Here is a 17,685-nt window from a genome sequence, read left to right on the forward strand (position 1 = left end):
CTGCATAGAGTTTTATCTGAGAGGCTCTGAGGTTGTGAGGGAGCCAGTAAGAGTGAGAGCATGAGTGTGTATGAGAAAATCCAGGGGAGTAAGAGTGTGTGTGTGTGAGTGGGGGGGGGGGGGGGAGAGAGTATCTTACACCCTGAGAGTGTATCAGTGTCTGTGAGAGTGAGAGGTTATGGTGGGTATAAGAGCATGAATGTGTAAGTATGTGACAGTGTATGTGTGAGAGAGAATGGACATGTGAGTGTATGTGTGAGAGAGAGAGGATAACCTCCTAATCCTCGACAATATCAGGGTGACTGGAAATCAAGAGCTCCCATGTATGGACAGCAGGGGCTTTTTAAAATCCTTATTAGTTTTAATTATTGTGTGTTATTTGATATATGTGCTGTTTTGAAATATTATTGGTGTGTGGGAAATTATAAAAATGTATATGATTTTAATTAATAGAAATTCTATTTATCAGTAATTTTAAAATATTCTTTTATTAGTATGGTTTTACTATTATAACTGATGCTTTATGTTTCTTAATTTTATTGTTTTATGAGGAATGGTGGTTCTGTTTATAAATGTCATAATAAATAAGTATGCACTAAAATCCAACCCCATCCATAACCCCGCCCCCATATGACCAAAGCCCCACCCTCACCCCGCCCTCGCCCTGCGAGAGCGGGGCAAGGGCAGGGCAAGGGGTCACCGCAACATGAGAAACTGTATTTCGGGGTCACGGCATTAGAAAGGTTGAGAACCACTGCTCTAACATATAGTGCCCTCCCCACCACCAATTTGATTCATCCTATCATTTCAATATAATTTGTACCCTGGTATCATAGTGTTCCATTGGTTATTCTCCTTCCATCAGGTCTCTGAGATGCCAGTTATATCTCTCTCTTCATTCAGTGCTATAGACTTTCAGATCTTATTCTTTGAAATGTCAGTTTTTGAAGTCTAAAGTATGTTTTTTGTTTGTATTAACACCCTGTTTGTCAGTTGACAGGGGTAATTTGGAATCTTTCTGCTCTTTACTTAAAGCACCTGGTCCACTTTAGCAATGCTTGTAAATTGTGTTATTGTAGTGGGAGAAGTGTAAAACTGGGTTAGGCATGGATGCCCCAGTTATTGACCATTAAGAAATCAATTGACAATGCAATTTGTATAATTTAATATTGTATTTTAGTACATTATGGTTTTTGTACTGTTTTTGCTCACCTGTTAGGAGATGAAACACAGAATCTCACTAAATGCTGATTCTCAGACAATTATTATATATAATGGAGTTTAGGTTTTGCAAGAACCTCAAACCACAAAATGGATTAAGGGAAATCATTAAAATGGAAGTATTTTAGAAACGTTCAGGAAGTTACCTCCAAAGTAAAATAACTTGCCTGTGTGTACTGTGCTTGTAGTCCACATAGAGTATCTGCAGTGAGGAAAGAACTATTATCAAATCACATACAGTATGGGTAGCCTGAAGCACAGGAAGGTAATGTGAATTGACCAACTGGAGAGAGTAGGGGTTATAGCACAGAAGTTTATCCATCACAATTCCTACTTTATGCATGAATAGCATTAAGAAAACCAAAACTATATCTTCTTCAGATAAATATCAAATCACAATGAAACTGTGCAATTACTTTTATATAGAATATTTCTAATTGTTTTCTTCAAAATGTCTAGTTGTCAGTTCTAAGCTGATCATTTTAGTACTTATTAAACTCATTATATGTCTTAGCAAATGCATGCTATAACCCAAATTCTTTGATTCTAACTGGTTAACTGGTGTTTAAAACCAATGTCTGCATTTTCTCTGCAAAAATGAATTGTAAAAACCTGTCTAATCTTATAGCAATAACAATTATAGCTGTAGGCTAGATATAGGGGGAAATATAATATACAAGCATAATCAGACATGCTGCAAAGCATGGTGAAAAAAATACTGTTACCGTCGATGGTATGTTTATCTAGACTGTATTTGTGTATTAACAGTGACTAGAGAGAGATTATGTCAAATAAATGTGATCAATTTCTTTAACTGGTAATGCCTCCAAAAAGGAGGCATTACCAGTTAGAGGGGGAATTTGTTGCTAGAGCAGAGGGAGGGAGCAAGGGCCAGGGTGAACAAGCATGACACAGAACGGATATAACAATTTAGAATTAGGAGTAGAACAACAATTGTTAGGTCTGCAGAAATCTGCCTACCAGGTTTACTAAACATCTCACCTTGCTGAAGGAAGCCAAGTTAAATAGTGAAAATGCTCATAGCTGCAAACGGACAGCGGAAAACTTTAACGAGGAAAAAAAAAAAGAAAAGCAAGACACAAACCATGTCAGATTGTACAAAGCGAGCTAAGCCTCTGGCAACAGATTACAAATTAGTCTGCTACAGTACGATGAATGAATTGCTGTTTTGTGTAAATGTGAAATAAAGAATACAATAAAATGCATTTTAGAGATTTTATTATTTCGACAAGCTAAAGATTCAGGCAAAACACAATTAATCATTCCCATAGTAAAACAGGACACATACAAATCTTATAAGTGCATGTGGTCAGAAGATTGTTTTAAATCTGTTAAAATAGCTCAGAGTACAAAGAAGTGCACCATCATTAATTAACTACATTTACCTTTACAAGAAATAGGTTATTTGCTGTTAAGACAAACAATCTTTCATTTGTAGCTTGAAAGCCCAAGATAGGAGTATTGGTTTCCAGGCTTGCTACCTGCTGCTTAGCAACCTGTCCTACTTGTCTTCCCTCCTTCCTGTTATACAGCACGGTGGGCACAGGAGTGGGCTGACGATAGATGAATACCCTGCGCAGACACTCACAGAGGGCAGCATAGGAGTTGTTTGGAGCACAAGTGAAGAACTTCTTGTCCTGTTTTGATGCTTGCACGTAGCCTAAAAACACAAACCCACACATCAGTAAGAACCTTTGCAAATTAATGTCTCAAATTGTTCCTGTAATCATAGTTCTGTTAAGGTGGTAATGTAGGGTAGAAGTAAGCATACGGAGCCGTGAACATGGAGACCCTGGCCCAACTCTCTCATCCACAGGAAGAAAAATATAATATAATGCAAAAAAAGAAAGAACATGAAAGAGGCAAAATCTAGTTTGAATAGCATCACTTGCTTGGCAACTTTCTTTCTCTCTCATGCTTTATGGTAATGCAATGTTCCTGCCAGTAGGTGCTGCTGCAGATAGAGAACCCTGCAATGAGGCTGGGAAAGCTCTCTGTGCACCTGCCTCAATTTAGCGGTATCCTAGGAAAGGAGAAGTAGATAAAAAGAAAAAGCACCAGGTAAGATAGAAAAAAAAAAAAGGATAGGGAATAGTGGATAAGGAAACACCACAAGTGGAGAATGGAAGAAAAATGAGGGAAGATGGCAAAGAAGCAAAAGGGAGGTGAAGAAAGATACAGAGAGGAAAAAAGGAGGGGCAAACAAACAAAAAGTGGTTGAAAGAGGAAGACAAAGGGGTGAGCAGTAAGACAAAAGGGTCAAAGAAGAAAATTGGTAAAAGGAAAGGAGTTAACTGAAAAGAGAAAAATAGCAGCAGGAAAAACAGGAAGAGGCAGAAAAAATATAAGATGAAGAAATCAGATAGTAAAAAAGGCAAAAGGATGGCATTCGTAGGAAGCCAGGAGTCAGGGCAAGATGATAAACTAACACAAGGGAAATGAAGACAAGAGTTGGAAGGGCATGAATGAATAAAAAGATAGTAACATGGCAGAAGAATGAACAGAAATAGGGAATAGGAGAAAAAGTATGTGATGCACAAAGATTTGAAACATTTTATAATTTTCTATTTGCTACATAAATGTTACCTACTGTTAAGCAATTTTATAATTTAATGGCATGAAAGAACTTTGGCATAAAACATTCCCTGCTTATTCCCTATCCAATAGGGGTGTAGATTCGTTAGGTCAATCGTTTCAGCAGTATGCGCATACCTTGCAGATTTACAGTACACGCGTAAAATGGATAGTACATGCAGAACCAGGTATGGAAATATACAGGTACTATAGATTTTATGCGTGTACTGTAAGTCCGTGAGGTAATTGCATATCGCCAAAACAAATGACTTAACGAATGTACATCCCTTGGGGAAATAACATCTGTAAAAGTGTATATATTAGTCCCTGCTTAAAAGTCTAGGACAAGGTATTTAGCCTGGTCCACTAATTTCATTTCATTTTTTCATTTATTAAAATGTATTAATCGCTTAACACAAATTGGTCTAAGTGATTTACAAATGTTCCATTCACAAAGTAAAAACATACAATACAAATAAAATGCAAAATCAAATCAATGAAAACTTGTTCCATTGCAGAAAACAATTGCAGGAAGTCTTACTAAGACAGCCACAAAGGAATCCTGGTTGTAGGGTGCTTCCCTTGAGGAGAGGGATAAGGCACCAGGGCTCAGAGAAGGAAACTTAGAGAAAGCTAATGCTGTCTCGTTGTGAATTACATATGTGACTTTTGCTTCTGAGCATTGCAAAGGTAAGCAAAGCTGCTTCTGTTTTGTTTTCCTGTAATTAATAAAAGGTTTATCAAAGATAAGCCAGAGTGTAGCCTGGGTCTATGATCTGGCCAGTCAAGGACTGCTCAAGATGCCACAGGTCACAAGAAACAAAGCTTTGGGGGTAGGACTATTTATTTTCAGGGAGTGTGGGGGGAGGGGGAGGTTGGCAATTTCCTCCTCTTCCTTTCAGCTTCCAGTTCCATCAGAATTTGGGATGAAATGTCATGCCATGAGCTATCATTCGCAACTAAATGAGGATGTTGCCCTCCCCTCCCAACCCACTTAGCCTAATCTTTGCAGTGACAATTCTTGGCTAGAGACCATGCACCAGGGCTCTCTCTGGAACCCTACAATCATGGGCCATAAAACCAACCAGTAGATTTCACCATAGCCTTTGCAGCATCCCCAGCCCTGGTTGGCCCAGAAAGAAGATGATGACCTGACTCAGGAATCAAACTCGGGTCTTCCTCATGGCAGTGTGCAGCACTGCCATTAAGAAAATGGGTCTGCCCCAAAACCACTGTTACTCTGTGAAATATTCTGTACAGCACCCTGCATACATAAGTGGCCCAATACAATTAATGTAATCAGAAAAATATGATCATTCAAGGATTTCTTCTAGTTTTCAATCACAAGTCATGTGTGTTAGCCTGTATTTTATATACAGAATATATATATATATATTTATTATCTTTTGCTGTATCAAATGTTTTTCACAAGAATAAGAATTACAAATCTATACTTATATACATATGAAAAAGTAAAAAAACAAAATACTGATTTTGTGACAATTCGATTCTAAGAGCTATAATTTGTAGATAAAAGATTTATAAACATATTCCCAATAAGAGAATAGACTGGTAATGTCTATAGCTAGAATAAATCCTGAATTCTTTTTGCTGGAATTATTATTTTAATAAGGTATATCTTTCTTCTTGATGTTAAGGAGATGATTTTAATTGAATGTTTTTGTATTCTTAGCAGGGATGCACTTTTGTTTAAAAACAAATGGGTAAAATGATGGTTATACCTCATACTTTGTGCAATAGTCTATCAGTCATAAGAAAGATGCTGAAGGGTTGGGTAACTAGACCGGAGAGGTAGAAAACTTCAGGCAAGTTTCTTTGTGATAGACAGTGGAACTTGGGAGCTTATCTAGGGATCTGTTGCTTTGCACACTTGCTGCACCTGGCAGTGAGGGATGCCCTGGGGTTGGGGACCAAGGACAATGGAACTCTAGTCCTTCAGGAAACTAGGAAAATAGCATGAAATTTTCATCGAATCGTGACAGGGGCACAGCTTCTCTGTGAGAAGCAGGAAGAATTTGGGATACCTCATAAGCATCTGATTCAAGATGTTGGCACCCACTGGAATTCCATCTATCTTATGCTGCAGTGGTCAATGGAGTAGCAGACAGCCTTTTGTGACCTGTTTCTAGAAACAGAGCTAGGTGTGGATTGTCCCCTGGGCATCATGATTAGGTAGTGATGAGGCAGCAGATACAAATCATGAAGCCTTTCAAAGATGCCATGGAGGATCTGAGTTCCAGAAGCTCCGTATAGTAAATATTCTGGAGGAAATTTTAAAGGGTTTCCATAATCAAGAGGGAATGGAAGCAGAGGTGTTGCAGTTTGTGGATTTCTTGAAGTAACAGGTGCAAGTGAAACAAACCTTTTAGAGAAAACAATACTTATATGCTGGCCACACATTGTGATCCACAGGTGAAAGGGAGTCTTTATCCTCCAGTCCCAGTATCTCACATACATGAGGGAGATATTTGTCAGCTAGGATGCATGAACAGGAGAATCAGAGGCAAAGGCACATTGGGGGCATAGAGAGTAGTGTAAGCACAAGCAGCACCCTGTCAGCTACCTCTATGCCAAACCATGTTATCCCCCACAGAACCATCTCTCTTGGTAAAGGCCATAGTTATAGTGGCTGGTAAGAGAAACTTTTGCCCCAACCCAACAAAGGAAGCTACAGAAGAAATTTCCGTACATGTTATCAAATGGAATCCATCGAGGACATAGACTCAGATCCACTGCCATATCGGGCACACAAGTTTGATGTCTGGCCAGACCTAGTCAAGATGAGTCAGCACTATCTTTCCTACCCATCAGCCAGATACCCAGTGAATGTATCTTCTCTTAATGGCAGGGGACATCATGAGCCATCATCATTTAAAACTGGCACCAGACTTGATGGAAAAATTGGTCTTTTTGACAATCAAAATACCTTTGCTCGACTTTCCGAATTTCCACACAAGTGACATGATGACAAAGCACTTTGGATGAATTGCTGCCGCTCTACGTAGCTGTCATGCCCCAGATGTACCACCTTTGGGATCTTTCCTACACTCTGCCTGCTTGTCATGCTCCTGATGTACCAACTTGGGATTTGATGCCTCCGTTTTGTTTTCTGTTTGAATCCCAGCCTAGTTCTCCCACCCCGCTTCTTTTTTGGTTATACTGGGATGCTTTCTTCCCAAATATAAATGTGAAGATAGAAAAAAATACTAGTTTCTCCTCTCACACCACCTGTCTACGTCTTTGTGCTGTTTGCAATTCTCGACTTCTACCCCTTGGGAGTTTTCATGCTTTGTGTTGTCTGCGATAATATGCACACTATATCTTAGGAGTCAGCACTCATTGGCATGTATTAGCTCTACAATTACAATAGTTATCCAAGTAACAGATGGAACCATAATTGATTTAATGAGCCATTCAGAGCTTCACTGTACCAGCCATGTGTACTTAACATGTGTGTAGCTTAAACTTTATCAGAAACATATGCTGCTGGTTTGATCAGCCAGGAAGCCATGCTTCTGAGTGGGACAGGCACTCTACATGGCTGCAGATTGCCAAGTACTAGACAGGGGCCTACCCTCACCTCTCCAATGGGAGCAAGGGCCTTGGGGCTGGTCTGGCTTTCCCCCAGGTTGGGGAGCATGGTGAGACCATGCTCTGAAAAGAGAACAGTCAGAAAGCCTGAGGAACATGAATGTGCTCGGCACAGACCCTCTCGTCATTCCAAGTTGCTAGGAGAAGGGACCAGTTCTGCATCTGTGCTTGGGCCCTTGGGTGGGCTGAAAGGCAAATTGGCCATGCTGTGCTGAAGACAGCCCCCCATTTGGGGGCTTCCTGACCATGCCACAAAGTCCTCCAGAGCGGACCCAAAAGAGAAGCCATTCTTGGTACGTTAGGGAGCTACCACCTCTGCTCTGACCATCTTTGAGGTTAAGAACATAAGAAAATGCCATACTGGGTCAGACCAAGGGTCCATCAAGCCCAGCATCCTGTTTCCAACAGTGGCCAATCCAGGCCATAAGAACCTGGCAAGTACCCAAAAACTAAGTCTATTTGTTTTAAATATGAGCTACTTGCTAACTTCATGGAGTGCCCCCAGTCTTTCTATTGTCTGAGAGAGTAAATAACCAATTTCAATTACCTGTTCAAGTCCTTCATTCCTTCCCCCATGGCCAGGGTGCAAGGGACTGTAGTGCACCAGTGAGGCATTCAAGTCTATTTCAATGCCTCCTGGAGTCTAGGATTTCCTTTACCTCAAATTCCATATCAGTTTCAGAAACTGCTTCTGTGGACAGGGAAGGTGATATGAAGGTAAAGACAGAAACAGAGGTTTCAAGAGGGAAACTTGAAACATTATGAATTTTCAATGTGGATGGAAGTTTTAGATGGTAAAAAAAATGCCCTTATTTGCCACAGAATGGGGAAAGGTCTAATAAACCTAGGTGAAAACTTCATTGATGGCATCTTGAGACATAGGTTTCGAGTGCTTAGCCACAGGAGTTCTCCAGGTTTGAATTGTGGTGCCAGCTGGTGCCTCTTGTCAGCTTGTTTCTTGACTCAGTTGTCATTCACGATGAGCAGTTGATGTGTTTTGCACCACAGGTCTCTGAGGTTGAGACTCATGGTATTAGCTGCTGGATAGGAAACAGAGATTGGAACCTGGAGTGGTACACTAGGGTTGTGACCAAAGACCATCTGGAAGAGTGACAATCCAGCAGAACTCACCACATGATTGTGGCAGAACTCACCACATGATTGTGGCAGAACTCTGCCCAGAGGAGGAGAGAAGCCTAATCATTTTTGCCTTCATTGACAAATGCCCATAGGAAACTTTTGAGGGTCCGGTTGATCCTTTCCATCTGTACATTAGTTTGCAGATGGTACACAGAAGTGAAGTCAAGAATTATGCCAAATTTCTTATAAAGACTTTCCCAAAACTGGGAAGTGAACTGGCATCCTCAGTCAGAGAATATGAGAAAGAAGTCTGTCAATGGAAAATATGTTGCACAAAGAGGCACACCAACACTGGTGCAGATGGCAGTCCAAGAAGCGGAATGAAGTGAGCCATCTTGGAAAAGTGATCCACCACTATTCATTTAGTGGTAGATTTTCAAATAGCGCGATTTGGCGTACTTTTGTTGGCGCATCAGGCGCCAACAAAAGTACGCTGGATTTTAGTAGATACGCGCGTAGCCGCGCGTATCCGCTAAAATCCGGGATCGGCGCGCGCAAGGCTATCGATTCCATATAGCCGGCGCGCGCCGAGCCGAGCAGCCTACCTCCGTTCCCTCAGAGGCCGCTCCGAAATCGGAGCGGCCTCGGAGGGAACTTTCTTTTGCCCTCCCCTCACCTTCCCCTCCCTTCCCCTACCTAACCCACCCGCCCGGCCCTGTCTAAACCCCCCCCCTTACCTTTGTCGGGGGATTTACGCCTCCCAGAGGGAGACGTAAATCCCCGCGCGCCGGGACGCGACCTGGGGGCGGGTCCGGAGGGCGCGGCCATGCCCCCGGACCGCCCCGGGCCGTAACCACGCCCCCAGGCCCGCCCCCGAAACACTACATCCCGCCCCCCGACACACCCCCCTCTGAGAACCCCGGGACTTACGCGAGTCCCGGGGTCTGCGCGCTCCGGTAGGCCTATTGAACATAGGCGCACCGGCGCGCAGGGCTCTGAAAATCCGCCCCATAGTGGTGTGGTCATTAGAGACAGGTAGGTCAGTGACAAAGTTAGTGGCCAAGAGGGTCCAGGGTTCCTCAGAGGGTGGCAATGGCTGTAAAAGCTCCCAAGGGCGAGCTCAAGAGATTTTAAGCAATGCACATGTGAGGCAGGATTCCACGTAATGCTTCATGTACTGTTTCTCTTGAGGCCACCAATAATGGCGGGTAATTAGCTCCTTGGATCTGGCGATCCCAGGATGTCTGGCTAGATAGGAATCATAAGGCCATTTGAGTACTTTTTCTCCCTGAGTCATTTAGATACTACAGTTTTTCCAGGTGATATGGGTATGGCATCAGCGGCCATTTTTGCAGGGTCTATGATGTGGCAAGAGACATCCAGGGCATTGTCGATTTCAAAAGATTGAGAGAAAGTGTCAGCTCACTGGTTCTTTTCTGCTGGAAATTAGCATCATGGGCAGGCTATGTGGTCGAACTAGTACATCCTCGATAAAATTACCTCCTGTCCTGGAATCCAGGAAGGCCTCTGTGTAGATCATGGTATCCAAAATGATGAGACAAACAGTGACCATCGATTGTGGAGAGTGAGGGATTCGGCCTAGAGTTGCCTCTCCAACCAGTCTTAGGTGTGCGAGTTTGATGACTTCTCGGGGAAGCAATTGGTGAAATGCTCCTGACCAGCAAGGTATAACCAGAGATAATTGTCTCCATCTGCACTTTTCCTCCTTGGTAATCTTAGAGCAATCTAGCTGCATAGGTTCCTCTGATGGGGTTGCTTGCACAACTGGATGAGGATGTCATAGAATGCTGGAACCAAGGAGGCAGGTGGATGGCACGATGCAAGACGTTGTTCTCTTATGCACATTCTGGAACCTGAGATCCACCCGGATGGTTAGGGCAATCAAGTCTTTTACTGTGGGCAGAATATCATGGCCTGCTAGCTCGTCTTTAATTTGTCCAGATAATCCTTGCCAAAAGATGGACATCTGGCTGTCTTCTCCCCAGCATAGTTCTGAGGCCAAGGTTCGGAAATGCACAGCATACTAGACTATGGTGTGAGTCCCTTGACGGATTTTCAAAAGTTCTATAGCTGCAGAGGAGGTACAGTCTGGTTCATCAAACACCAGCCAAAACTACTGTAAGAAAAGACACAGATTCTGGAGGAGCAGACCTTCTCAATACCATAGCAGTGATGCCCAAGTGAGGGCGGATCCACCCAACAGAGCAGCATGTATGTTACTTTCGTGCAGTTGAGGGGAAGAGAGCCACCTGGAACTGGAAATGCATTTTGCATTGATTCATAAAGACCCTGCCCTCCTTGTGGTCCCCAAGGTATCTGAGTGGTGACAGACGCTGCAGCAGAGGTCCTGGTAGTCTAGCACCGGTAGAGGCGGAGCCAAGGGAATTGGTACCGGAGCCGGTGTGGGTTGCTAGGTTTGCACCGCATTCATACCACCAGTCCATTGAATAGTCCCTTCACTTGATTCAACATATCCTGTTGCTGCTGGATATGTCCAGATATGGCCTGGAGTGACCAGGTCCCATGGCCTCAGCAAACTTGTAAGGATAGTGGACCCTTGTGCTGTGGCATGGTTGATGCAACCTTGTAGGCGAATCTACTAGGCCAACGCCATTAGCAGGCAAACACATCCTGGTTTGGGACAAGGCTGGATGTTCACCACATTGACTCTTCCCTTCCGAAAAATTATTTGCTTAGGCGAATCTCGCAAGAGGTTATTTTAAGTTCAAGGTCCTCTTCTCTGGAACGCTCTCCCACTCAATATAAAGGAGGAGATCTCTGTGCAGAAAACTGTTTAAGGCCCACCTGTTTACTCAAGCTTTTGAAAGTGCATAGCTTTTCAGAGAGGTTTTTTAACATCTTAAGCAACAACTTCCAGGCAGTCTTCTACCGATATGTTTTATTTTTTCTTTTATGTATTTTATCTATTTTAATAGTTTTAATTTTATTTCTGTATGATGTTTGTATTATGATTTTATGTATGTTTCCTGTTAACCGCTTAGAAAGTTTTTGATATACGGTATATACATTTTTAAATAAAATAAATAAAATATCGGCCTTATTCCCCACAGGTTGAGCACTTGGGTCCCAGAGACAGCAGGACTTAGGCAACAGTCCTACAAGGCGTACATGCTAAGAGTCCACGTTAGGGCCAAGGTCAGGACAATTGGCAATCAAAGCATATATGAGTTCTGTAGCAGAGATCAGTGGCAAGCGGCAGGCAACTGAGTAGTGGTTTTCTTCATTTCTTACAGATCGCACTCAAGTCAATATAGACAATCATTCCTCTGATCCTTACACAATTGCTTCAGGTGTTCCTCAGGGCTCTTCATTATCTCCTATTCTTTGTAATATCTATTTGTTACCACTCTGCCGTATTCTCTCTTCTCTAAACTTACAGTTCAAAATCTATGCTGATGATTTACAGTTTATGGTTCCATATAATACATCCTGGTCAGTCACTCTCTCCTTAGTTTCCTTATATCTAACAACTATTAACACATGGCTTTCACATAACCGGTTAAAATTAAATGCAGCTAAAACAGAAATTGTTCATCTCACTCTATTTCAGAATCTTTCATTGGTCCCCCTTCTCACTTTCTGTTAATGGTACCTCCATTCCAATCTCTAATTATGCAAAAAAAAATGTAGGTGTAATTATCAATACAGACCTAAGCATGAAGCAACATATCTCATCAGTAACAAGAAATTCCTTTTACAAACTACAACTTCTGAAGCGCCTTCGCCCATTACTGTCTTTTGAGATTTTCGTACTATTCTTCAATCTCTTATCTTTTCAGGTCTTGATTACTGTAATTCTCTTTATCTAGGTCTTCCCGAAAATATCATCCAACCATTACAACTAGCCCAGAAAGCAGCAGCATGTATCCTATCAGGTACTTCCATTAGAATTCACATCACTCCAGTGCTTCAGACTTATCATTGGTTACCAATAAAATTTAGAATACAATACAAAATCCTTACCATTATCCATTCACTCATCCATAACTTCTTCTACTTGGCTCTGCTCTCTACTCCGTATTTACAAACCCACTAGACATTTGAGATCCCTAACAAAAAACGTCTTAGACATCCCTTCACCTCGGCAAGCACAATTAGATATCACAAGGAAAAGGGCCTTTTCAGTAGCAGGTCCCACCCTTTGGAATGCATTACCAGATTCATTAAGATCACTATCCAACCCAACTCACTTCAAGAAATCCTTAAAACTCATGTTTCAGATTGCTTTCAAAATTGCTTCAATTAAACATTAACCACTCCACACTCAATATAACCACCCATTTCGCTCATTTCTCTTTTTCTTTTCATATACCGCCATAATCATAAGATGGCACTTGTCTTGATCTTATGTTTGATTTGATGAGATTTAATAATTTATGAACTTTGTTTTATTGTATTTTTTATTATAAGATTTTTGTAATTATATTTTATTTTATGATTTATATCTTTTGTACACCGTTTCGACTAAACTTTGTAAAAGTGGTATAGAAACATGTCTAAATAAATAAATAAATAAATAGTCTGGGTCCGTGGCAGAGGCCAGTGGTAGGCAGCAGGCAAGAGCATAGCATGGGTCCATAGCAAGGTCAATACAAAGTAGATAGGTGAGGAACCAGGAAGATAAGGCTGGAGATAGGGCAGGATTGACCTGATGGTGCAAGGCAGACTGGACGAGGCAGGGCAGGAACAAGAACGCTTGAATAAGGCAAGATCAGGAACACCGGAGCAATACACACTGCTGGAAGCAGGAGGACCTGTTGCTGTGGCAAGGAAACAGTGCAGGCTGGCCATTGACATCATCCATGAGGGCCAGGAAAGGGTTTTCCCACCCTGAAGCCTTTATAGCATGCACGTGCCTATGGGAGTGCATGGTGGTTCAAGCAGACAGGCGTTGGCAGTGTCTTTGCCGCAGTTGATAAAAAAAACCCATGTTAGTCTGGGTGGTTGTGGATCCTTCCTGTGACAGGCCAATATTACACTATTATTTACATAAAAATTGATGAAATCTTCTATTGACATTTCTTCACAGACTCTTGATTGCATGAAGAGAAATCTTTGGAAGGTTCTAACCAGCTGGAGGCTTTGGAAAATAAAGTTTTGTACTTACAAGCAAATACAGCAGTTTTGGTCAAAGATAATGTTTCTCTTAGAAAAAGAAATTGAGACTCTGTTCTATGAGCCCAAAATAAAGATCTTTGGATTATCGCATTTTCCAAAAAATGATAACCTTTCACTTGAAGACCTTTTTATAAAATAGCTTTCTGCAAATTCTTAAACAACCAATTCCACCTAACAATCAAATCTCAGAAGAGAGTTAAAAGTGATTCCTTGGTGTCATCCGAAGAGCTACAAGCTGAATTAAATAAGAACTCCTAAGTGGATTCCCTTTTTGAAGCTTTAACTCCAGTGGACACTATGCCAAAATAGGAAACCTTAAAACATGCCAGTTTATTAATTTCTTTTATACCAGAGATAGACTAAAATGTGGTTTGTATGCTTCTTTCCCTCAGAAATGATACCCTTTTAAATGGCTTTCAAATTTATATGTTTCCAGACATGATGTGCTACTTAGGCTAGAAGGTGGGTTTTTTGTTTGTTTTTTTTTACGGTAGAGAAGGATTTGTTGATTAGTGGAATATGAAATGTGTTTAAATAAATAAATATTAGTACTTTTTTTCTCCCAGCATTATCCTGCTAAGTATAAAATTGTTTTGTCTGATATAGTCTTCAAGAAAAAAACTAACATACCATAATTAAACAGCAGCAATTTTTGATGACCATCGTATTTGGACAAAATGTGTTTAGTAGATACACATTTGGTGTGCTACGCTCATCTTAATCATTGCCACAGTGTTTAATCATCAGTCATTTTTTAAAATTTTAAAGTGATGCAATATTTGAAGTGATAATATGAATTCACAAAATTTCTTCACATTCTTATTAATAAGGTTTCTTAACTTAACTTGAAGGGTTGTTTGATTTCCGTAGTCAGCCCAAAGAACTGATTTGTCAAGTTCAAGATGGTCTTTAAACCATCAAGTATTTCAGGCTCCCCTGCCAAGCTGTCAAGGGAAGTGTTAGCATTAAAGTATCACTATTTCTTTATCAGGACATGTTGATTTTGTGTTTCCCCATTTATTAAATTAAGGACCAAAGCATTATAGTAATAAATATTTCTTAACATATACTTTTTGCTACTACTAATTATTCTATTACACTCCTAAACACATGGTAAAAAAATATATACCTACAATCAACTTCATACAGTATTAAATCTGTTTGAGAGGGTCAGGAGATGTGTCTTGATGATCATTTTAAAGTGAAAGAGTGATGGAACAAACTGGACTGGAGTAAGAATCTGGTTCCACAAGAAAGGGGAAAGAAGAGTAAATGAACAAAAGCAAGGGGAAGTGCAAAACAGAGGAGGGTGCAAAGGAAACAGGCACTTATTAATTGAAAACACAGGGCAGTTAGTACTTAGTTATACTGTTACTTAAGATTTCTAATTTGGAATGTTGTGTAGGTTCTGGCAATGGCTCCCCTTAGTCTTTGACATCTTCAGTAAATACTCATTTTCATATATTCATTTAATGCAACAAAAGAAAATCATTAGTTTCCTTATTTAGATGCAGAGCCCCAGAATCAAGACAGACACAGGAAAACACTGCTCATAATTGTGGTAGAGAGGACAAATATCTAGACAAACTATACACACTGTATTTCATGCAATATTTCAAAAGCACAAGATACATTTAAAATGTTGCTGTTGATTATTTTTAAAAATCTTGACCATTGCAATTCTATATTGCTGGATAAATCATGTTTGGAAGAAAGTCACAAATTCCCCCACAGAACTTGGATCAATCAGACCACATTGGCCATAATGTCACAAATGTCGTCACACAAATATCAGACACCAACTGGTCTGATGCCATTTGTGACACTCATCCACACATCTGTCCCGGGGGTGGGGGGGGGAGGGAAGTCGAAGAACAGCGACTTAAAAGTAAACATTTTTAATCGATACTTGATGGCTATGACAATTTGCTTATGACATTGCATAGAACACAGAAAACAGTTTTGAGTTTTTAACATAAATGGCACTTATAGGGAGTAAGTACTGTGCTTGAAGAAAACCTTAAGATCACAACACATAAGAGACTCTCGTCTGGCAAAAACTGAAAGTGGTTTAACAATCATAAGCCTTAGATAGACCATGATAACTATTGGTGTTAGCAATATGGGTTATGTTCAATTTACAGTGCATAATGAAGATATGTACTGTACATTCATACAGTGACAGAATTAAGAAAATAAGAAATTACCATAGTGGGTCAGACCAAGGGTCCATCAAGCCCAGCATCTTGTTTCCAACAGTGACCAATCCAGGCTACAAGTACCTGGCGAGTACTCAAACATTAAGTAGATCCCATGCTACTGATGCCAGTAATAGCAGTGGCTGTTCGCTAAGACAACTTGATTAATAGCAGGTAATGGACTTCTCCTTCAAGAATGTATCCAAACCTTTTTTAAACCCAGCTATATTAACTGCTCTAAACACATCCACTGGCAACAAATTCCAGAGCTTAATTGTGTGTTGACTGAAAAAGAATCTTCTCCGATTAGTTTTAAATGTGTTACTTGCTAACTTCATGGAGTGCCCCCTAGTCCTTCTATTATCCGAAAGAGTAAATAACCGATTTACATTTACCCGCTCTAGACCTCGCAGGATTTTAAAGCCCTCTATCATATCCCCTTTTCAGCCATCTCTTCTCCAAGCTGAACAGCCCTAACCTCTTTAGCCTTTTCTCATGGGGGAGCTGTTTCATCCCCTTTATCATTTTGGTTGCCCTTCTCTGGATCTTCTCCATCGCAATTATATCTTTTTTGAGATGCGGTGACCAGAACTGAACACAGTACTCAAGGTGCGGTCTCACCATGGAGTGATACAAAGGCATTATGACATTTTACGTTTTATTCACCATTCCCTACCTAATCATGTCTAACATTGTTTGCTTTTTTGAATGCCGCAGCACAGGGAGCCAACAATTTCAATTATCCACTATGACACCTAGGTCTTTTTCCTGGGTGGTAGCTCCTAATAAGGAACCCAACATCATGTAACTACAGCATGGATTATTTTTCTCTATATGCATTGTCCACTTGTCCACATTAAATTTCATCTGCCATTTGGATGCCCAATCTTCCAGTCCTGCAAGGTCCTCCTGCAATTTATCACAATCCTCTTGTAATTTAACTATTCTGAATAATTTTGTATCATCTGCAAATTTGATCACCTCACGCCAGATCATTTATAAATATATTGAAAAGCACCGGTCCAAGTATAGATCCCTGAGGCACTCCACTGTTTTCCCTTTTCCACTGAGAAAATTGACCATTTAATCCTACTCTTGGCATTTATTTTCATGAACTATGGACTCTGGTACCTCCAGGTTAAAGCACTTTCAAGCTTTAACCCGTTCTCTCTATTGTATCTTTCATAATTAATACTTGCCTTTATCTTCCTTCCAGCTTGTTTTTAAGCTTCCAGTTCTTGACTCCCGTTGATTGTAACTTTGACTTATTCCTATCTATGGTTATTTATTGTTCACCTGAATTGTTCCTTCAGTTATACCCTCTGTTAAATGTAAACCGATCCGATATGGTTATTTACTATGAAGGTCGGTATAAAAAACTGTTAAATAAATAAATAAATAAATACTCTGTTTCCGGTCTTTTAACCAATAGGTAATCCACGAAAGGCACCGCCTCCTATGCCGTGACATTTTATAATTTTCTTAGAAGCCTCTCATGAGGGACTTTGTCAAATGCCTTCTGAAAATCCAAATTCACTACATTTACTGGTTCACCTTTATTCACATTTATTAACCCCTTAAAAAAAGTGACCCAGATTTGTGAGGCAAGACTTGCCTTGAGTAAATCCATACTGACTGTGTTCCATTAAACCATGTCTTTCTATATGCTTTGTGATTTTGATCTTTAGAATAGTTTCCACTATTTTTCCCAGCTCTGAAGTCAGGCTCACTGTTCTACAGTTTCCTGGATTTCCCTGGAGCCCTTTTAAAATATTGGGCTTATACTGGAAAAGCAGACAAGGGCAATAAAAAATGGCAT

At 40.6% G+C, this 17,685-nt stretch overlaps 1 protein-coding gene across 1 annotated transcript in view; it reads right to left on the reverse strand.

Annotated features, from left to right (window-relative positions):
* Positions 1 to 2,443: 2,443 nt before the first annotated feature.
* The window catches only part of NUDCD1 (NudC domain containing 1), a 358,283-nt gene continuing 343,041 nt past the window's right edge, over positions 2,444 to 17,685 (reverse strand). The window contains exon 10 of the mRNA XM_029591903.1: positions 2,444 to 2,902. Within this exon, the coding sequence (XP_029447763.1) occupies positions 2,610 to 2,902 (293 nt within the window). The 3' untranslated portion in view covers positions 2,444 to 2,609. The remainder of the gene's footprint in view (positions 2,903 to 17,685) is intronic.

Source organism: Rhinatrema bivittatum, chromosome 2, assembly GCF_901001135.1.
Source record: "Rhinatrema bivittatum chromosome 2, aRhiBiv1.1, whole genome shotgun sequence".
Classification (NCBI taxonomy): domain Eukaryota; kingdom Metazoa; phylum Chordata; class Amphibia; order Gymnophiona; family Rhinatrematidae; genus Rhinatrema; species Rhinatrema bivittatum.